The 20549-nt window shown below is 41.8% G+C and overlaps 1 protein-coding gene across 3 annotated transcripts; it reads left to right on the top strand.

Moving 5' to 3' along the window:
* The first annotated feature begins 931 nt into the window (after positions 1–931).
* Positions 932–19201, top strand: LOC147321607 (uncharacterized). Of its 3 annotated transcripts, XM_086305722.1 has the most exons (6): positions 961–993; positions 2863–2968; positions 7134–7223; positions 7702–9807; positions 11107–11787; positions 13221–19201. In XM_086305722.1, exons 5-6 carry the CDS (start codon positions 11200–11202, stop codon positions 13638–13640), a joined length of 1008 nt encoding a protein of 335 aa, XP_086161848.1. In that variant the 5' UTR covers positions 961–993; positions 2863–2968; positions 7134–7223; positions 7702–9807; positions 11107–11199; the 3' UTR covers positions 13641–19201. The 3 variants fall into 3 exon arrangements, with proteins under 3 accessions (XP_086161847.1, XP_086161848.1, XP_086161849.1); XM_086305723.1 differs by lacking the exon at positions 7702–9807; XM_086305721.1 differs by lacking the exons at positions 7134–7223; positions 7702–9807 and having other exon boundaries at positions 932–993.
* The last annotated feature ends 1348 nt before the right edge of the window (positions 19202–20549 follow it).

Raw genomic sequence — 20549 nt, 5'->3', positions numbered from 1 at the left:
AAATAGGCCTATACTACTGTACTTTAATGTCGGTAATAAGGTGGGTACTGGTGTGTGTGTGTGTATATATATATATATATATATATATATATATATATATATATATATATATATCACTGGTTTAATGAGAGCATAAAATGGGCCATACACAGAACGTATACTCAGTAAGTAAGAAATTAAAACAAGCAAGTGCTAAATGTAATGTTTAAATATTTAGGTAGAGGTGATTGTGGAGAAGATGGGCAGGCAGACATCGATCAGCACTAATGTTCATATTTATACAAATCCATCAAAGAGTCGATGAAATCAGAGTCATTTATTGTAGCTTAGGGCAGAGAAAAAGCTCAGTGATAGTTATTGTCTGTAAGGAGAAGGGATCTCATTCAGAATACAGAACAGACATTTAAACAGAGATAGAACATGATGTTCTCCTGGATACTGGCTCATTAACTCTGGAGGAGACGGCTTAAACAGGTCAACAGCGAGGGGGGGAAGATGGTTTAAAGAAAGTTTACTTTATTGATCCTTCTCTGCATTTTAACCCATTCACTCAGTGAAGCAGTGGGCAGCCATTGGGCACCCGGGGGGCAGTGTGTAGGGATGGTACCTTGCTCAGGGGTACCTCAGGGTAGCTGTTCAGGGGAATTGAACCCGCGATTATCCGATCGTGGGGCCACCACTCTACCTACTGAGCAATCCCTGCCTGCAGGGAGGTTTTTTTCAGGATTCAAAACAATGCAGGATAAATTGGAAGAGAGGAGACTCTCACATGACGCACCGGATTAAAGAGAACAGTTTAAAACAGAAAAGGTCAGAAATCTGAAAATGAGTAAAAACCTCACATAGATCAAACTTCAATCACATTAGTTTCTCCACACCAGTTGGTGGCGATAATGCACCTATTCATTGTTTGTAAACTGCATGTAAAGAGGAACAGGAAGAGGCGGAGAAGAGCTGCAGCTGGATCACAAACCGAGTTTCTCTCATCTAAAGGTAAGCACCGAGCTAACGTTGCTGTGAGTTCAGTTCATGTTGAGTTTAGCTCCTGAATGAGGTCTTCTGCTGCTCTCCTCGGTGTCTGTTCACAGTTTATTGTGAACACGTTGAGAGAAGAGTGAGAGAGTGTTTGGAGAAAAACACCAGCTAATCATTAGCTCAGCATGCTGCAGCTGTTTGGTGCACCAAACGGGCTGGGCCTGACTTTGATGCTACCGCTGCTGTTTGTGACAGGCGGGCACACACGGGCGTGTACACGGTCATTGTTGCGTTTGTTGTTTGTTGTACAGACTAACATAGAAGATCCGTTCACTGAGGCTGATGGGTAAGAGACACTGACTCATACCAGCAGAGAGAGAGAGAATCCGCCTCTGCTTCCAACGAGAGCAGAGTGTTTGCTACAAGTCAGCTCATCCTCCCTCTGTTAGCCGCTGATCATATGCGACAATGCTTTCAGGTGTTTCTGTGAGTTTTTATGTCTAATATCTTTACTTCTATCTGTAAGTAGACTTTAATGAACAGGGCTTCTATATAAAATAAAGAAATCACCTGGTTTGCAAGTGCTTTTAAGGCTCTGTGTTATTACACCTACATTGTAATCAATCCAGTCCTTTTGGTCATTGAAGCATGTTTATAGAGCTGTGATGCTGTATTTTTGCTGCCCTCCTCTTCAGATTATCCGAGATTTTTCATGTCAGCGAGACTTCTTACAGATACATAAAGGATGCACAACACTGACTGGTTGCTTCTTCTTTTAATAGGAATTTTCTGTCTGGCTTAGTCACAACAGGTCTGTTTGACATATTGGTGACAGATTTATAACAGTTTAAGTTCCTGCAGTCGTTTTTGGCAAATCCTGGAAATCCCATTTTTGCCAAAAGAGACTAAATTAAAAGTTCATCTGCATGTTTTCAAGTAACATCTGCAGCTTTTCATGGAGCAGCTGCAAAGATCACTTTCCTTCACATTCCAGTTTTTGATCAGGAGCTTTGATTAACACCCCCTCCTGGTTTTTCCGACCAAAGATTTTCATGGTGATTACAGGAAGAAGCGATGCTGCTGCTTTGGGCACCATTGGAGTCACTTGAGGCATATCGTATATCACCTGTGAATGTCATGCAGCTGCTCTTTAATGCATAATGGCAGCAGAATGGACAGCAGGTTTAGCAAATCATTCTATCATAGCTGTGCATTATTGTGCATGTCCAATTATGTTTGCAAAGGAGTTCACAGCTAAAAGGGCGTCAGTGTGAGTGGAAATGGCTGTCTGTCTCTGTGTTAGCCCTGCGACAGGCTGGGGAGCTGTCCAGGGTGTACCACGTCTCTCGCCCCATCATAGCTGGGATAGGAAACCGCTGTGACAAAAGATAATTGTATTTATTAGTGAAATAATAAATGATAAACCAACATCTTTATAGGTTCTGCTTTGTGTTTAATGTCTCTCTCACTGAGCGTACTGGGAGTAAGCCTGAGAGAGGGAGGCTCTGTTCAGTCACGTCAGCTCAATGAAGGTCACTCTTACTCTGCTCCTGTTTCTCATCGTTGCAGCTGAGCGTGCTTTGAATCTGGATGCTGGTGCTGGCTGTGAAAGGACTCCCTGTCCAAGGCTTTAGACTGGTTTGGTGTCTGATTCATTCAAAAACGTGTCTATTGGTCTGTGATGGTGTCTTGAACATGATTCACTCAAAATTGTCTGATGAAAAATGAAATATTTCACAGTACTGGGCACCTGTCAAGTTTCTCCTGAAGTTACCTGATATCACAACTCTCAGGTGTCACACGAATTCCACTCTGTGTTGTCTGATGAACATGTGGGACACTCTGAGCTTTCATTGGAGTCTAACAAAGATCTGTTTTGTGTCCCAGCTGATCAGCAGGAGGAGAAGAGTCTGATGGAGCAGCAGAGGAACATTTTCAGCCATTTGGATTCAGCTCAGCCACTACAGAGGAAATGATGAGCTCAACAGTGATGGTGAGGAAAATATTGCAGTTACTGTAACTGTGTCCACTTCATCAGCTGCTGGGTTAATAAAGAAAGCAGTCAGCAGCAGCTTTAGCCTATTTTTGTCCTGTGCTCCTTCAGAATCTACATTCACACTAAGAAATCACTGAAGACAAGATTGTAAAAAATGAAACTATCACATTTGCATATGCATATCTGCATACTGAAACAAAATTCATATCGAAACCACATTTTTTTAAGTACAATAAATAATTTTTCCAACGAACGGGACAGCTTTCTTCTACAGCCGTCTTTGTTCTTCTCTGTCTTATCTTCTGTTCTAAAGATAAAATAAGATAAGTCTTTGCTGCCATTAGGGCTGCCACGATTAGTCGACTAGTCACGATTACGTCGACTATCAAAATCGTCGACGACTGATTTAATAGTCGACGCGTCATTTGAAGCTTTGTAAGATCACAAAAGACGCAGGAATAAGTAGCAGGATTTAAGAGTGTAATAACGAACTGAAACAGAAGATGGCAGCACTGCATGTACAAGGATGCCAGCTGCCGTTAAACCCCAAAGAAGAAGCTGTGTCCCAGAATTCATAGCGCGGCCCAGCTCAGTTTCCAACAATGGCGGCAGCTAGTTAGTTTTAATATTACTCTTATTATTCTTTCTGAGTCACAAAATAAACGTTTAACATATTTTCAGGCGAGAATGTAGCTGTGTAAACCTCAAATATCTGCTCAGTTTATCAGGACACCACATATTTTCAAAAGCGCTCCGACGTTTTCAGAGACTTTCGCTACTCAGGTTAAACATACATAAGTCACTTAGATAACTTAAAAATATTATTATTTGGCTTTTTTCAGTATTTTATTTGTTCCTGAGTAAATCGGTTTGGCTGAGATTAAAGTTACAGTGGGGCAAAAAAGTATTTAGTCAGCCACCGATTGTGCAAGTTCCCCCACTTAAAATGATGACAGAGGTCAGTAATTTGCACCAGAGGTACACTTCAACTGTGAGAGACAGAATGTGAAAAAAAAAATCCATGAATCCACATGGTAGGATTTGTAAAGAATTTATTGGTAAATCAGGGTGGAAAATAAGTATTTGGTCACCTCAAACAAGGAAAATCTCTGGCTCTCACAGACCTGTAACGTCTTCTGTAAGAAGCTTTTCTGTCCCCCACTCGTTACCTGTATGAATGGCACCTGTTTGAACTCATCATCTGTATAAAAGACACCTGTCCACAGCCTCAAACAGTCAGACTCCAAACTCCGCCATGGCCAAGACCAAAGAGCTTTCGAAGGACACCAGGAAAAGTATTGTAGACCTGCACCAGACTGGGAAGAGTGAATCTACAATAGGCAAGCAGCTTGGTGTGAAAAAAATCAACTGTGGGAGCAATCATCAGAAAATGGAAGACATACAAGACCACTGATAATCTCCCTCGATCTGGGGCTCCACGCAAGATCTCATCATGAGAACGGTGAGCAAAGATCCCAGAACCACACGGGGCGACCTGGTGAATGACCTGCAGAGAGCTGGGACCAAAGTAACAAAGGTCACCATCAGTAACACACTACAACGGCAGGGAATCAAATCCCGCAGTGCCGGACGTGTTCCGCTGCTGAAGCCAGTGCATGTCCAGGCCCGTCTGAAGTTTGCCAGAGAGCACATGGATGATACAGCAGAGGATTGGGAGAATGTCATGTGGTCAGATGAAACCAAAGTAGAACTTTTTGGTATAAACTCAACTCGTCGTGTTTGGAGGAAGAAGAATACTGAGTTGCATCCCAAGAACACCATACCTACTGTGAAGCATGGGGGTGGAAACATCATGCTATGGGGCTGTTTTTCTGCCAGGGGGACAGGACGACTGATTGAGAGTGGCCTAGCCAGTCTCCAGACCTCAACCCCATAGAAAATCTGTGGCGGGAGTTGAAAGTCCGTGTTGCTCGGCGACAGCCCCAAAACCTCACTGCTCTCGAGAAGATCTGCATGGAGGAATGGGCCAAAATACCAGCTACTGTGTGTGCAAACCTGGTAAAGACCTATAGTAAACGTTTGACCTCTGTTATTGCCAACAAAGGTTACTGTATAGTTTTTACACGGCTGAATAAACCTCAAGCAGACAGCTGATTATCAGAAGTGTGAGATGCTCGAGAATTTACTTCAGTGTCCTGTTATATTTTAGATAGCAAGGAGTTTATTAAACTTCACCGAAACAATCTGTAAATTTCATTAAAATTCAATAAACTATCATCTTGTCTTTATTTTTAGTTAGCACAGACCTTAAACACTTAAAGCTGTAAGCTAATGATAGTTATATAAGAGCAGATGCTACTGGTGCAATAAGTTGTATGTACAATGGATGCATGATCTGATTAGTCGACTATCAAAATAATCGTTTGTGGCAGCCCGAGCTGCCACTGTTACCAGAAGAATGAAACACAGTTTGGCATCTCTTCATATCGCGCCATCGGCCCCTCTGGCCATCACCAGTAGGTGGTAGGTGAAGTGTCTTGCCCAAGGACACAACGACTGAGACTGTCTGAGCTGGGGCTTGAACCGGCAACCGTCCAGTTACGAGACGAACACCCAACTCTTTGAGCCACGATCGCCCTTTGTGTTGTGTTGTGCCATCCGTTTCGCCAGAGGTTGTTTGGTTTCCCTGATGTATAAATCCTGTCAATCCTCCTGGCACTTAACAGCGCACACCAAGGGTGTAGATTTGGTTTTAGCATTGGTGGGGACGGATGATTCAACCTCCCAACCCTACCATGTTTCTTGTTTTTTCCTTTTTGTCTTTGCTTCTTGATAAAAAAAGAGAAATATACTTGCCTACATATGCTATTCTACATGCTTTTAAACCATTTAAAATTACCATACATATATATATGTACAAAAAACTTGAATTTTACAATGTTTATTCATCGAATAAAATAAGTTAAATGTCACCGTCATTATTGTCCGGCCGGAAACAGCGGGGGTGTCCAAATTCAGAGGCTGCGTCCACCTGAGGACCCGGCCTTCGTGGTCCTCTGAAAGCCGGGTAGACCGGAAATGAGCGACTGTGACGATCTAGCCTTCAGAATTACGTCACGAGCTTTCTCGGTGGAGTGAAACTCAGCTGTCTGCTCCTTGCTATCTAAAATATAACCGGACGTTTTTTTTCGACCATCTCACACTTCTTTTTAATCAGTTTTCTATTTGATGTTTATTCAGCTGTGAGAAAACCCCGGAGGAACCCTCCCGAGGGATTAATAAAGCTTTATTTAATCTAATCTAATCTAATAAAAGACCTAGCAGGTCTTTGAGGTCATCTGATCAGGGCTTACTTGCTTTAAAAAATACTAAGAGGAGGACTAAGGGTGATAGTGCCACTGTGGCCCCCAGACTGTGGAACTCTCTCCCCCAAACATTAAGAACTGTGGACTCAGTAGCTGTTTTTAAAAAAACAACTCAAAACTCACCTTTTTAAAACTGATTTTGGTTAATTTTTTGCCTGTTTTATTTTCTCTTTTTAAATCTTTTTATGACTTGTAATCTTATGTGCAGCACTTTGTGATTCTGTCTTGAAAGGTGCTATATAAATAAACATTTATTTATTATTATTTATTTAATAATTTTAATCTCAGCCAAACCGATTTACTCACGAACAAATAAAACACTGAAAAATGCCAAACAATAACATGTTTGAGTTATTTAAGTGACTTATATATCATGTTTAACCTGAGTAGCTTAAGACCACGGGGGTTTGAAAACAATGTGCCGGGAGTTTGCTGTTCTCCCCTACTCAGATACTTAAAGTTTACACAGCTACACTCTCGCCTGAAAATATGTTAAAACTTTATTTTGCGACCCAGAAAGGGTAATAAGAGTAATATTAAAACTAAGTAGCTGCAGTAGTAGTAGCCATTGTTGGAAACTGGCTGAGGCAATCTGGGATATGGTTTTTCAATTTTGTTGGCTCCGGGAGATTTTCGGGAGGGGCACTGAAATTCGGGATTCACCCAGAACAATCAGGAGGGTTGGCATGTATGTCCTAGCATAGCCTGTAACGTTATTATGACGGACACATTTTATGAGTGAACTTGACTTTAAGTGATTTACAGGTTTCTTTGAAAAATACTTTCTTATATCCAGCTTCTTCCTTTTTGCTGCCATCCTCCTCTCCTCCTTGCAGGTCCTCGCAGCGCAGGCTTACCGCTGCTAAAACTAAACAGAGCTCCCCGAAAGGCACAGCCAATCACATTGGCCATATTTGTCACATGAGGTAGGACTCCAGTAGAGAACGTAATTTAACTCTTTCTGCACCGCTGGGTGAAGAAGACGTTGACAGATTATCTTAATGACCTTGTAGTACCATATCACCCTATTAGAGCGCTCCGCTCTCGCTCTGCAGGCCTACTTGTTGTTCCTAGAGTATTTAAAAGTAGAATGGGAGGGAGAGCCTTCAGTTTTCAGGCCCCTCTTCTGTGGAACCAGCTTCCAGTTTGGATTCGGGAAACAGACACTATCTCTACTTTTAAGATTAGGCTTAAAACTTTCCTTTTTGCTAAAGCATATAGTTAGGGCTGGACCAGGTGACCCTGAATCCTCCCTTAGTTATGCTGCAATAGATGTAGGCTGCCGGGGGATTCCCATGATGCATTGAGTTTTTCCTTTCCAGTCACCTTTCTCACTCACTATGTATTAATAGACCTCTCTGCATTGAATCATATCTGTTATTAACCTCTGTCTCTCTTCCACAGCATGTCTTTATCCTGTCTTCCTTCTCTCACCCCAACCGGTCGCAGCAGATGGCCGCCCCTCCCTGAGCCTGGTTCTGCCGGAGGTTTCTTCCTGTTAAAAGGGAGTTTTTCCTTCCCACTGTCGCCAAAGTGCTTGCTCATAGGGGGTCATATGATTGTTGGGTTTTTCTCTGTATCTATGAAGCGCCTTGAGGCGACTTTTGTTGTGATTTGGCGCTATATAAATAAAATTGAATTGAATTGAATTGAATAGATTGGTTTTTTTTTTTTGGGGGGGTTTTTCTATCGGTTTTGTTTTTCTTTTCTGGAAGAGATCAAATTATTGGTGGGTACAAGTCAATAATCGCTGGATATTGGTGGGGACGTGTCCCTTCTGTCCATGCCAAATCTACGCCTTTGGCATACACTATGTTACTCTGTTTGTGTCGGGGGACCCGATCCTTGGGGTGGACCAGTTTTTGGCGCAGTGTTTTGGGGTTTAAAAGCCACAGAGACCTGATGTTTAGAAAAATTGTGTCTCAACTGCTCCAATACTCCTGACACATATGGGATCACTACAGGTTTTCGCTTAGGCAGCGGTTGTCCTTCTCTCCTGGATCAGCTGGAGCTTTCTTTAGGTGCCTTTCCTGCTTTGACAAAAGTCCAGCTGGGATAACCACATTTACTCAAGGCCTTCTTGATGTGCCGTTCTTCTGCCTCCCTGGCTGCTGTGTCTGTGGGGATGGTGTTCGCTTTGTGTTGTAGCGTCCTGATGACACCCAGTTTGTGCTCCAGTGGATGATGAGAGTCAAACCTTAAATACTGATCCGTATGTGTAGGTTTACGGTGCACGTCAGCTTTTAGATGTCCCCCATTACTGATGGAAATCTCACAGTCTAAGAAGGCTAACCTGCCACTTTTCATATCCTCCCTAGTTAATTTGATGTGTCGGTCCACCGAGTTAATGTGATCCGTGAAATGTAGTACGTCCTGAGATTTGATTTTCACCCAGGTGCATCCCACTTGCATCCCAGTCACGGAAGCGTTGGAGGTAGTCCGTAAGAGATTACAGGATAACCCCAACCTCAGCAACAGGACCACTCTCAGCATCGACCAAGTGTTTGCTTTTGGAACTGTGTCTTCATTCCACCTACTTCACATACAAGGGTCAGTTCTACAGGCAGAAACATGGGTGTGCCATGGGTTCCCCAGTTTCACCCATTGTGGCCAATTTGTACATGGAAGAAGTGGAAAAGAGGGCTTTGCTATCCTACCCTGGAACACCACCAAGCCATTGGTTCAGATATGTGGATGACACCATAAAGACTGAGTCTTTGACTCTCGGAGGAGGCGGATGCACTTTTTCTCCTCTCCTCTCCTCTCCCTTATCTTCCCTGCTTAGCTCTTATGTCCTTGTGTAGTCTCATGTTTTTTGTATTATTTTCCCTGGAACACTCACAGTCTGTTTCTAAAACCTAAAAGAGAATTATGGATTTGATCAATCTCTGAATGCTATTGACACCCTTTTCTCAATGAGAAGTCTGGGCTCGGGAGAGCCCGAGTGTCCTGGAGGGACTTTCCCTGCCGGATACACGATGGACGGGTGGCAGACATGGAGGATCGTGTGCCTGGCGGGACTGTCGATCGAGGACGCTGAAGATTCAGAACCATGATAACAGGGTTCTTGCTGATCGGAGCTGGCTTGGCCCTGACTTATCAGAGAATTAAGAGAGCGGAACCGGCTGTTCAAAAATTTTTATATAACTTTAATTCACATAAAAAACAGCTGCTTGTTTGAGTGAAAATACATTGATGGGTTTTATTTCACACTAATAATGTTGTATAGTTGTAAAGTATTTTGTCTAGTGTCAATTATATTGTCAATTATATCATAATCGCTCATTTTCAAATGTATATCATGATAAATATTTTTGGTCACATCACCCTGCTCTATGTCCAGGGTATGATGATGATGATGATGATTCTGCCTTTCTGCTGAAGTCTGCCTGTATAAATGTCTCTGAGGGGAGTTAATGAAATGCCAACTGCCCGCTCTGCCGCCCACACCACCTGCTGCAAGTTCCCCTTGTCCTCCATAGTACAGCAGCTGGACCAGAGTTTACAGCAGTAAGTCAGAAGGCTCTCGATGGTGCAGCGGTAGAACTTACTTAGCAGTATTTCGGGTATTTGGGCTTGACACAGCTTACTGAGGAAGTACAGCATTTGCTGTGCTTTGTACCTGGTGGGAAATGTTTGTGGACCAGGTAACGTATGTTAAGATGTGAACTCTAAGAAACTTAAAGCTTTCTAACCTTTCTACCTCCTCTCCATCAATGTAGAGCACAGGTGTTGAACTCCAGGCCTCGAGGGCCGGTGTCCTGCAGATTTTACATGTGTCCTTGATTCAACACAGCTGATTTTAAATGGCTAAATTACCTCCCAGCATGTCTTGCAGTTCTACAGAAGCCTGGTAATTAACTAATCATTTGATTCAGGTGTGTTGACCCAGGGCAAGATCTAAAACCTGCAGGACACCGGCCCTCGAGGCCTGGAGTTCGTCACCCCTGATGTAGAGGGTAGAGTGCTCAGCTCGCTTTCTTCATCTGAAGTCGATTTCCATCTCCTTGGTCTTGGTCTCGTCCACTGGAAGAGATGGTGGCTGACTTAAAGCAGGATGGTATTACAGACTGTAGCAGTGAGAGGTGGAAGATGGTGGTGAAAACCTCTGCTTGTTGGTCTGCACATGCTTTAAGCACTCTACCTGCTACACGGTCTGGACCATCTGCTTTCCTTGCGTTGACTCTGTGCAGTGTGGCTCTGACCTGATGCTGCTCCAGCTGGATAGGGGTGTCGTCCCTCTCTGAAACAGCAGGAAGGATGATGGTGTCCCTGTTCTGTTGGTCAAAGTGGGCAAATAACTGGTTTAGGGTGTCAGGAAATCACATGACAGGGTGGGGCTAGGAGTCACAATGAGCTCACTCGAAACCCTGGCTGATTGTGACCCACACCCGTTTTCACATCTTGGCTCATGTGATTAGGTGGAGGATCATCAGGGGGTCCTTTTGTCCCTCTTTAGGGGGATACTCCCACTGGGTTTAAATCTGAGACTCTCCACCAGTTGACCCTAGAACTGAAGAAGCTTCTCTGATGACCGGTGAAACATCTTCAGGCAAACTAAAGAAGTCCAGACGTTTTCCTTCCAAGCTCCTTAGACTAGGATGACCTGGATGACTGAGAACCTTCACAGACAATAAACATTAAATAAATGTAAACTATTAAAATATGGGTTATTTTAAAAATGCATCCTACAAGGTGTTTGGTGACTGCCATGCTCCAATCTCATGTTTAAAACTAGTATTAATGGACGAAGTTTAAAGTTTATGTTTGACTGGATTTCACTCAATGTTTGTATCTCTGTCACTGCAGGACCAACATGGAGCGAGAAGTCAGCGATCTCAGGAGACCAACACACCTCACAGAAGAAAGGGAGAGAAAACATACAGCTGTGATGAGTGTGGGATGACTTTTACTCGGAAGTATTTTCTAGAAAGACATGAAGTCATCCACACGGGAGAGAGACCGTTCAGATGTGACTTGTGTGGGAATTCTTTTACCCAGCCTGGAAACTTAAAAGCACACCAGGTCATTCACAGTGGAGTTAAAGCGTACAGCTGTGATGAATGTGGAAAGGGTTTCACCAGGAAAGAAGGCTTGGTAAGGCATAAGCTCATCCACAGAGGAGTTAAACCTTACAGCTGTGATCAGTGTAGCAGAGCTTTTACTCAAAGTAGTAGCTTAAGGAAACATCAGGTTTCCCACTCTGGTATTAAGGCTTACAGCTGTGACATCTGTGAAAAAACTTTCAGCCACATAGAAAATCGAAATAAACACCAGCGTATTCACACCGGACAGGATGTTTATTGCTGTGAACAGTGCGGCAAACTGTTTGTAAGATACAAACAATTACAAATCCACAGGTTTACCCACACCGAGGAGAGACCTTATAAATGTGACCTGTGTGAAAAGACTTTTAAAGCACAGAGTTCTGTAAAAGTCCACCAACAGATTCACACCAGACAGAAACTCTACAAGTGCAGTTACTGTGAGGTATGTATTATAATGTTTTTCTTGTAATTTTAGCCTTTTTGGATCAACACTCCTCATGAAAGTGCATGTGAGCAATTAGTTCAATTTCAGTTATGACTTTTAACTTGAGTTTGTTATACTTTTGTAATGCCAAAGTTTATACTACACTGCAGAAGTCTCATGTCTCCCCTTAATTTCTTTATAGTTTGCTTCAAAGAAAACTTTCTTGTAGGTTGTTTTGTTTTGGGTTTTTTTTGTCTCGAGCAATAGCTCGCCAGCTTTCCGAAGGTCTGTAGTTTTCCTTTGGACACTGGCTGCTTTTACACTCTGTTTCAGTCTGGTCACTGTACCCTGACCATTTTTACTGGATTTATTTTATTATTATCATCATTATCATTTTATTATTACTATTTAAGCTACATTACACTGACCTCCAGATTACTGAATCATCAGAAAGGCACCTAACTCACCAGTGTCGTCTAGACATAACAGGCGTCTTGGCAAAGAACCACATTTACATTCTGTCTTCATACATTTTGTTACTACCAGCCTTAAACAAGTCTTTATTATTATTTATTTAGTTGTATCTGTGAAACATACCAACAACATCACAGCATATCTCTGTGTTTTATATTTGAGCTGTGTTTATCTTAGAAAATAATCTCTTCTTCCTCTCATGTCCTCTTTCTTACATTGTTCTCCATGTCACAGTAAAATGACCCCACAAAATAATTTTTCTTTGGTTACTGTAAATGTTACCTTTGAAATTATCTGCCATTTTTTTAAAGGACCCACTGTCTTTTAAAAACTCATCCAGGTTATTCTTACGCCACTCAGTGAAGTAGCACAAATGCAGTTTCACATCAGAACCATGCACACAGATCATGTGATGTCTTGGCTGTCTGTGTGACATCATCTAAAAAACAGTAAACAGCTCATAAAAACTGAAGTCAAATGATAGTGTTTTGCATTCAACTACCAATCATATTTAATTAACTGAACATATTTTAACTCCTGATGAGGACCTCTATAAAAGCAGAGTTTCACAGTTTGCTGATCTGGAGCATTCAGGTGTGTGTTCTGATTTTAGAGAAAGAACTGTTGCCAGTAAGGTCAGACTGTGCAACGTGCTGAGAAACCGCATGTGGGATTAAAACAGATTTGGTTTCATGTGATTATCTTCTATTATTAAAACTTAAAAAAGGGATTAAATAAAAAAAAATAGACTCACCCCATGCACTTTCAGGGATTGTTTGAGGGTACAGTTTTGCATGACTTCATTTTTTTTAAAGTAAAGGTATAAAAGGTATCTGGTACTTTGATGGGTTAACTTTTTTCAGATATAATAAAATGTAATTCGATGTTGGCAGAGATGCTCTTTATTTCAAGCCTGGTTCAGGATTAAAATGTTGAAGGAATTCCCTGACTTACGCTGTCTTTGTGTCTTTGTTTAGAAGCAGAACAGCACAGATGGATCCAGTTCTCAACCCTGTCATCACTGTGGTGGTGGGAAACCGTTTCGTTGTGACCTGTGTGGAAAAACTTTCAACTGGCAAACAAACCTAATGATGCACCATCGGCGACATACTGGACACAAATTGCATTATTGCGAAGAATGCGGGAAAGGCTTCCCCACACCAGATAAACTAAAACGTCATGAACTCATCCACAGTGGGGTTAAAGAGCACCTCTGTGACCAGTGTGGGTCATCCTTCACCACTGCAGATCAGCTTAAAGTGCATAAACGTGTCCACACAGGAGAGAAACCATACAAGTGCCGACACTGTAACAAAAGGTTTTCCCGGTCAGATAAACGTAACCGTCATGAACGTACGCACGCCAACAAGAACTGCAGCAGGAATCCCAGTTTGTAGTCCACTCTGGAAATAAACTGTTGCACCAAAAAGTTGATTCTGTTCATCTAGACGCAGCGTTTTCAGTAGGAGGCGCGTTTTATCACTCATCCGTCATGTCCTCTTCAGTCTAGGATGGCTGCAGGTTTCCCAAGCCTTAAAAAGGCAGTTGTGTAATGACTCTAATTGGCACCAGGACCTGACAGTAAGCTGTGGAAACAGTTTCATGATCATTAATATGCAAATTGTTATGACAGTTGTTCAGTCTGTAGCAGCTGACTGGTGAACTGGCATTTATTTGCATCATAGCTGGAGTGGTTAGCTGGTTCCAGTTTGACTTGGGGACCACAACTTTGGCCTTAAACATAAACTTTGAATAAGGAGAGCTTCCTGTATTTTAGTGTATTTAGCACTCTTAGCTAATTATAGGCCAATCTCCAACCTTCCTTTCATATCAAAAATCCTTGAAAGAGTAGTTGTCAAACAGCTAACAGATCATCTGCAGAGGTTTATTTGAAGAGTTTCAGTCAGGTTTCAGAGCTCATCACAGCACAGAAACAGCTTTAGTGAAGGTTACAAATGATCTTCTTATGGCCTCTGACAGTGGACTCATCTCTGTGCTTGTCCTGCTAGACCTTAGTGCAGCGTTCGATACTGTCGACCATAATATCCTATTAGAGCGATTAGAACATGCTGTAGGTATTACAGGTACATAGCATACATGTACACTGCTATGCAGATGACACCCAGCTCTATCTGTCCATGAAGCCAGATAACACACACCAATGAGTTAAACTGCAGGAATGTCTTAAAGACATAAAGACCTGGATGGCCGCTAACTTTCTGCTTCCTAATTCAGATCAAACTGAGGTTATTGTACTTGGCCCTGAAAAGCTTAGAAATATGGCATCTAACCGGATTCTTACTCTGGATGGCATTACCTTGGCCTCCAGTAACGCTGTGAGGAACCTTGGAGTCATTTTTGACCAAGACATGTCCTTCAACGCACATATTAAACAAATATGTAAGACTGCGTACTTCCATTTGTGCAATATCTCTAAAGTTAGAAATATCCTGTCTCAGAGTGACGCTGAAAAACTAGTTCATGCATTTATTACTTCCAGGCTGGACGACTGTAATTCATTATTATCAGGAAGTCCAAAAAACTCCCTGAAAAGCCTTCAGCTAATCCAAAATGCTGCAGCAAGAGTCCTGACAGGGACTAGAAAGAGAGAGCAGATTTCTTCTGTATTTGTGTCTTTGAAGGTTCTCCTGTTTTGGCTTCCCTTCATTGGCTTCCTGTTAAATCCAGAATTCAAAATCCTGCTCCTCACATACAAGGTCTTAAATAATCAGGCCCCATCTTATCTTAATGACCTTGTAGTACCATATCACCCTATTAGAGCACTTCGCTCTCGCTCTGCAGGCCTACTTGTTGTTCCTAGAGTATTTAAAAGTAGAATGGGAGGCAGAGCCTTCAGTTTTCAGGCCCCTCTTCTGTGGAACCAGCTTCCAGTTTGGATTCAGGAGACAGACACTATCTCTACTTTCAAGATTAGGCTTCAAACTTTCCTTTTTGCTAAAGCATATAGTTAGGGCTGGACCAGGTGACCCTGAATCCTCCCTTAGTTATGCTGCAATAGACGTAGGCTGCCGGGGATTCCCATGATTAGGGATGGGTATCGTTTAGGTTTTATCCGATACCGGTGCCAAATCGGTACTTTTGAAACGGTGCCGGTGCTCAAACCGGTGCTTAAAGAATGGAGAACACAAAATTGGTCCAAAAACCTCTCATGTTCAGCTGTTTTTTGTAAAAATATAACAATGTTAGCCTTTTCTGCAGCTATGGGGCATATATGGTATCACTCTTGGCTGGAAGCAGTGCTTAAACAACGGAAAAAACACAAACTTTGTCCTAAACCTCTCATGTTTAACTGTTTTCCACTTTTTCTTTGGTCATTTTAGCCTTTTTGGCCAGGGTGAAGGGAGTATCTGCCATCAAACAAGAAGACAGCCGCATGTAGCTATGATGATGTTTGCTAGTTCACCTTACATGCATTAATGTAATAACGTGGTTAGCCTACTCAACGTAAATTAGCTACTCACGCAGAGAAGAACGGCTGCTGCCACCATCATCCGTCATCATTTCTGCTACGCTGGCAGGGCTAGGGGCCAGGACTCTCCTCTTCGTGTTTTTGGGGGATGTTGCATAACAGGCAACCCACCCGCAGTAGATGTGCTCGGTATGAGGTCTCGCAGCAAGCTATCAAATACGGCGCATTTCTGGGCTTTTAAAAAAAACGCTATGCGTCGCCAGGTGTTTCATCGGATTTGAGGTGTTACCTCCTTTGACAGTATCACAGTATCAGCTTAAAGCACTTGTTGCAGGCTGCTGAGTTTGCATATTTTGCTATGAAGTACAGCCAGACTTTTGACCGCTTCGCCTTGGACATTTTTAATCTGTAGCTCTGCTCTAACAGAACGTACGTACCTGGCCCCGCCTACTATCCTCGGAAACGTAAAATAATTGGCTAGAATCTAAAGTGTATCACAGCTCAGGAAAAAAAAAGCACCGAAATAAAGCACCGAAATGTGCACTGCTTTTCGGTCTGGTTACTACCGTTTATGTCAGAACCGGTGCCATCATGGCACCGGACACCGGTACCCATCCCTACCCATGATGCATTGAGTTTTTCCTTTCCAGTCACCTTTCTCACTCACTATGTATTAATAGACCTCTCTGCATTGAATCATATCTGTTATTAATCTCTGTCTCTCTTCCACGGCATGTCTTTATCCTGTCTTCCTTCTCTCACCCCAACCGGTTGCAGCAGATGGCCCCGCCCCTCCCTGAGCCTGGTTCTGCCGGAGGTTTCTTCCTGTTAAAAGGGAGTTTTTCCTTCCCACTGTCGCCAAAGTGCTTGCTCATAGGGGGTCATATGATTGTTGGGTTTTCTCTGTATCTATTATTGTGCGATCTACTGTACAATATAAAGCACCTTGAGGCGGCTTTTGTTGTGATTTGGCGCTATATAAATAAAATTGAATTGAATTGAACTTAATTAAGCAGTGTCTGTGGGATGGGAAAAGGGCAAGAATCAAGCTAAGTAAATTATATGCTTAAATTATATGAGAGAAGGGAGAAGGGTGGTTTAAGTTTACCCGATCCAAGATTATATTCAGTCTCATTCGAGATGGCAAAATTGGTTATTTACTGGGGAATAAATCAAGCTGGACAGGAATGGCTAAGTATAGAGTCTGAGATTTATACTCCTTTTGATCCAAAAGGTATGTTGTCTCAAAGCTGCACTTCACTGAACCCAATTTTGTTTCATTCTAGCCAGGTTTGGCTCAATATACATAGAATTCTTAAAATATCACCTCATGTGCAGTTTTACTCATCTCTTTAGAACAATCCAGCTATTCATATAGGAAAAAAACGTGTTTTGGAAATTGTGGCAGTCTCATGGCATAATTGTTATTAGCGACTTATCTAAAGATGGAAAATTTATGTCCTATAGAGACCTTGTTCAAACATACAAATTGGAAGGGAAGGAAAATTTCTGGAGATATTTGCAAATTAGACATTGTGTGACATCGAAGTTCAGAAGGGGACATGAAAATCTTGTTCTAAATTTTATAAATATGCCTCAGGAGCACCACACAGCAACGTGTTTTTATAGGCTGGTAAACGATAATAGAAGTGGGGAATGTTCGAACATTAAAACTTTGTGGCAGAAAGATTTAAATGCACCAATTCCAAACGAAAAATGGATGGGCATTTTGGCGGGAAATAGGCTTTATGTTAAGGAGGCGACGAGCAAATGCATACATTATTAAATTCTGCATAGATATTATCATACTCCAACAAGATTACATCGTATGAAGCTTATGCCTGACTATCTCTGTTGGAAATGTACAATTGAGGCGGGGACTTTCCTACATTGTTTTTGGGAATGTTCCTTTATAGCTCCTTTTTGGAAGGAAGTCATCACACTCTTAGAAGGTTGTTCAGGATCAGAAGTGCCCTTGACTCCTGAATTGTGCTTGTTAGGAGACCGTTCTCATATTCCAAGAACTCTCAATAATATTTTTACGGTTGTTATGGTTGGACTGGTAACTGCATCGAGGATTATCCTTAGGCACTGGAAGACTGCAGTATGTCCTGAACTGAGACTGCTTCCTATGAGTCCATGCTGAATAAACTTAAAAATGACACAGAAGTCAAAGATGAACATTGGGACTACTTTTGGAGCTATTTGAAGCAAACAGGATTTTGACTGTATTATTGTAATTTGAAGGACTATTAACTGTGACCACCGGTCCAAATGTTACCTAACGGTCAATTTTATTTGCCCATTTCTGTGTTTCTTCTCTTGGAACCCATTGTTAGTTACTCTTTTCTTTCTTTTAGACTTGTAAGGGCAGAGGTGTACAACAGCAGTTTTCTTGTGGGTGTTTTTTTCTGTTTTTTGGGGGGGTTTTCCCCCTCTTATACAGGTTTAAGTATATGTTGCAAAATCAATAAAAAACTTAAATGCCAAAAGAGTGAAGTGAGAAATGGAAACATGTTTACAGTCAAAGTGACTGTTTTCAGTGGCACTGATGGAGGTTTATCAGACGGGGACACCTGGCTGTTCTCCACTCACACAGCATTCTTGCAGCTTATTAGAAGCTCTGACATTAAATTTGACAAATAAATAAATAAGCATTAAAAAGATGAATTTTCATTCAAAAAAACAAAGAATGTCTGTGTTAATGTTTTAAATGACCACAAGGGTGTACAACATAGCCAAACTTTCCCATCCCACTCAGCAATATCTGCCGTTTGATTATCGGTGCTTAATAAAGTCAACCACTGAGCACGCTCAAAGAAAGGTGAGGCATCTCACTCTTCTTTTGCACAAACAGGTGAGGACTGTTGACTTGACTCAGACATGTGATCAGAGGAATGGTTACCAGACTATAAAAAGAGAGGAAGAGATCCTACTTCATTTTATAATGTAATTGTTGAAAACGTGTCACCAGGAAATTTCCCACAGTAGTCAAATATCCAGCCAAGAGTTAGTGATGGCTACCAAAAACATCTGGTCGAAGTGCAACTTGCTAACAGACATTAAATCAAATACTAGATATATGTGTATATCTGAGGCCATACGCATACTTTTGAATCTGTGTCAACTAGAGGAAATACAAAATACATGGATTCTTGTTTGTTCATTAAAGATATCTGCTGTACAGTCCATTCTACAAAAAGAACAGTTAAAGAAGTCAGAGCCCAAAACTACCATGAAACTCGTGCTCATGATGAGTGGATGTGAACTTCTGATCACAACTGTGAATTCAGAATCGGCTTTTCACATGAACAACCAGAGTGCTCATTAGGAGTATATTTTCGTGTTGTCTGGCTGCTCAATATGATGAAGGAAACTGGCTGCAGCTGTTTAAGCAGAGACAGATGTGGAGCGGTGTTATATAAAGTTTGCCTTTGTTCTCCTCACGTGAAACCCACATGCCTGTAAACAGCATCTCAAACTGACTGTATTGTTGATTCAAGGATACAATAAACTCACATTACAAAACATTTATAGATTCATTTGTTCATCCACAGCAGCTGGAAGCTTATTGTAACCCTGATAAAGACTTTTCTGCTCCAACTTCTCCCAGCATGCTGAGCTAATGGTTAGTTGGTGTTTTTCTCCAAACACTCTCTCACTCTTCTCTCAACGTGTTCACAATAAACTGTGAACAGACACCGAGGAGAGCAGCAGAAGACCTCATTCAGGAGCTAAACTCAACATGAACTGAACTCACAGTAAAGTTAGCTCGGTGCTTACCTTTAGATGAGCCCACAAACCGAGAGAAACTCCGCGATGAAGCTGCAACTCTTTCCAAACACAGGAAACAGATCAGGGAGCAGAGACCCACGTGGTTCATGGTAGAAAATCGCAGTTAATCACCTGGGAAGAAGCAAAGATGTCAAAGTGGCGCTTTATATTGTAAGGTAAACCCTGCAATAACACAGGAGTTAGGAAATGAAAAGTCAGTGCTCAGAGAGTCAGACCGATTAATAATGTTAAGCTGCTGTGTGAAAACTACAAAGTTCTGAAGATGGACTACAAAGCGTACATCCCAGGTAGAAAATCAAGTTTGAATTAGATCCTGTTGCTATGCTCTTCTGCGTGCAAAAAACACCCAAGTTTAAGCAGTTTATATCCGGGATGTGAGAACTCTGCAGAGATATTTCCTGACCTTGTACCTGTACAGGTAGATCAGCACTGTTGATCCTCTCTCCTGTCCTGCATCGTGGCTGATGTGCACGGGACAGACTGGGTTCTCCGAAAGTCCACTGTACAGGTCATATAAGAGTGGAGAACCACCGGGTGAGCTGTCACCTCATTAATGAGGCTGTCATTTGAACAGAACAGCTATGAAGTGAGATTAAATGTTTGTGAGAAGCTGCTCATTCTGCAATGCAGGAACAGAACTAAACCGAAATACAGTGAACATTAACCTCCTACCTAGGCCCTCCTGTCCACATATGTGGACATCAAATTTTGGGTCAAAATACTAAATTTTGCTCTACAAGGGCCTGATATCCACTTACGAGGACATACTGCCACTGTTTTTATCAAAAATTTTTAATGAATATCCTCATATGTGGCTCTGATTTTTCTTAGAAACAAAAATCAGGTAAAAAAAAAAAAGTCAATCTGGTGATTCTTTGTTTTTACATTCATCGGGTTCCAATCAGCCCCAATATTAAAGAGAAATCAAAAATGCATGCCATTGAAGAGTTCGGGTCTTAGGAGGTTAAACTTAATTTGATTATTTAAATATAGTTTTTTTATGAGCATTGATCTTTAGAAAAAAAATATTAGTGTAACACTAAAGTTGTTCTGCGTGAAAGGATTCGTGTCTCCAGCTGGA

This window comes from Aulonocara sp. 'chitande type north' Nkhata Bay, linkage group LG9 (genome assembly GCF_057382095.1).
Source record: "Aulonocara sp. 'chitande type north' Nkhata Bay isolate Kocher_YH1m ecotype deep benthic linkage group LG9, A_spYH_male_GT1.1, whole genome shotgun sequence".
Lineage (NCBI taxonomy): Eukaryota > Metazoa > Chordata > Actinopteri > Cichliformes > Cichlidae > Aulonocara > Aulonocara sp. 'chitande type north' Nkhata Bay.
Note: the sequence above shows the minus strand (reverse complement) of the source record. Positions and strands in the feature narration are given on the sequence as shown.

What these genes read in the sequence shown, in the direction of transcription:
- LOC147321607 (XM_086305721.1), top strand. Translation starts at nt 2,948, where the DNA reads ATGATGAGCTCAACAGTGATG. An exon ending in TGATGAGCTCAACAGTGATG is followed by an intron (nt 2,969 to 11,106) that starts GTGAGGAAAATA and finishes CTGTCACTGCAG; the next exon opens with GACCAACATGGAGCGAGAAG. An exon ending in ACAAGTGCAGTTACTGTGAG is followed by an intron (nt 11,788 to 13,220) that starts GTATGTATTATA and finishes GTCTTTGTTTAG; the next exon opens with AAGCAGAACAGCACAGATGG.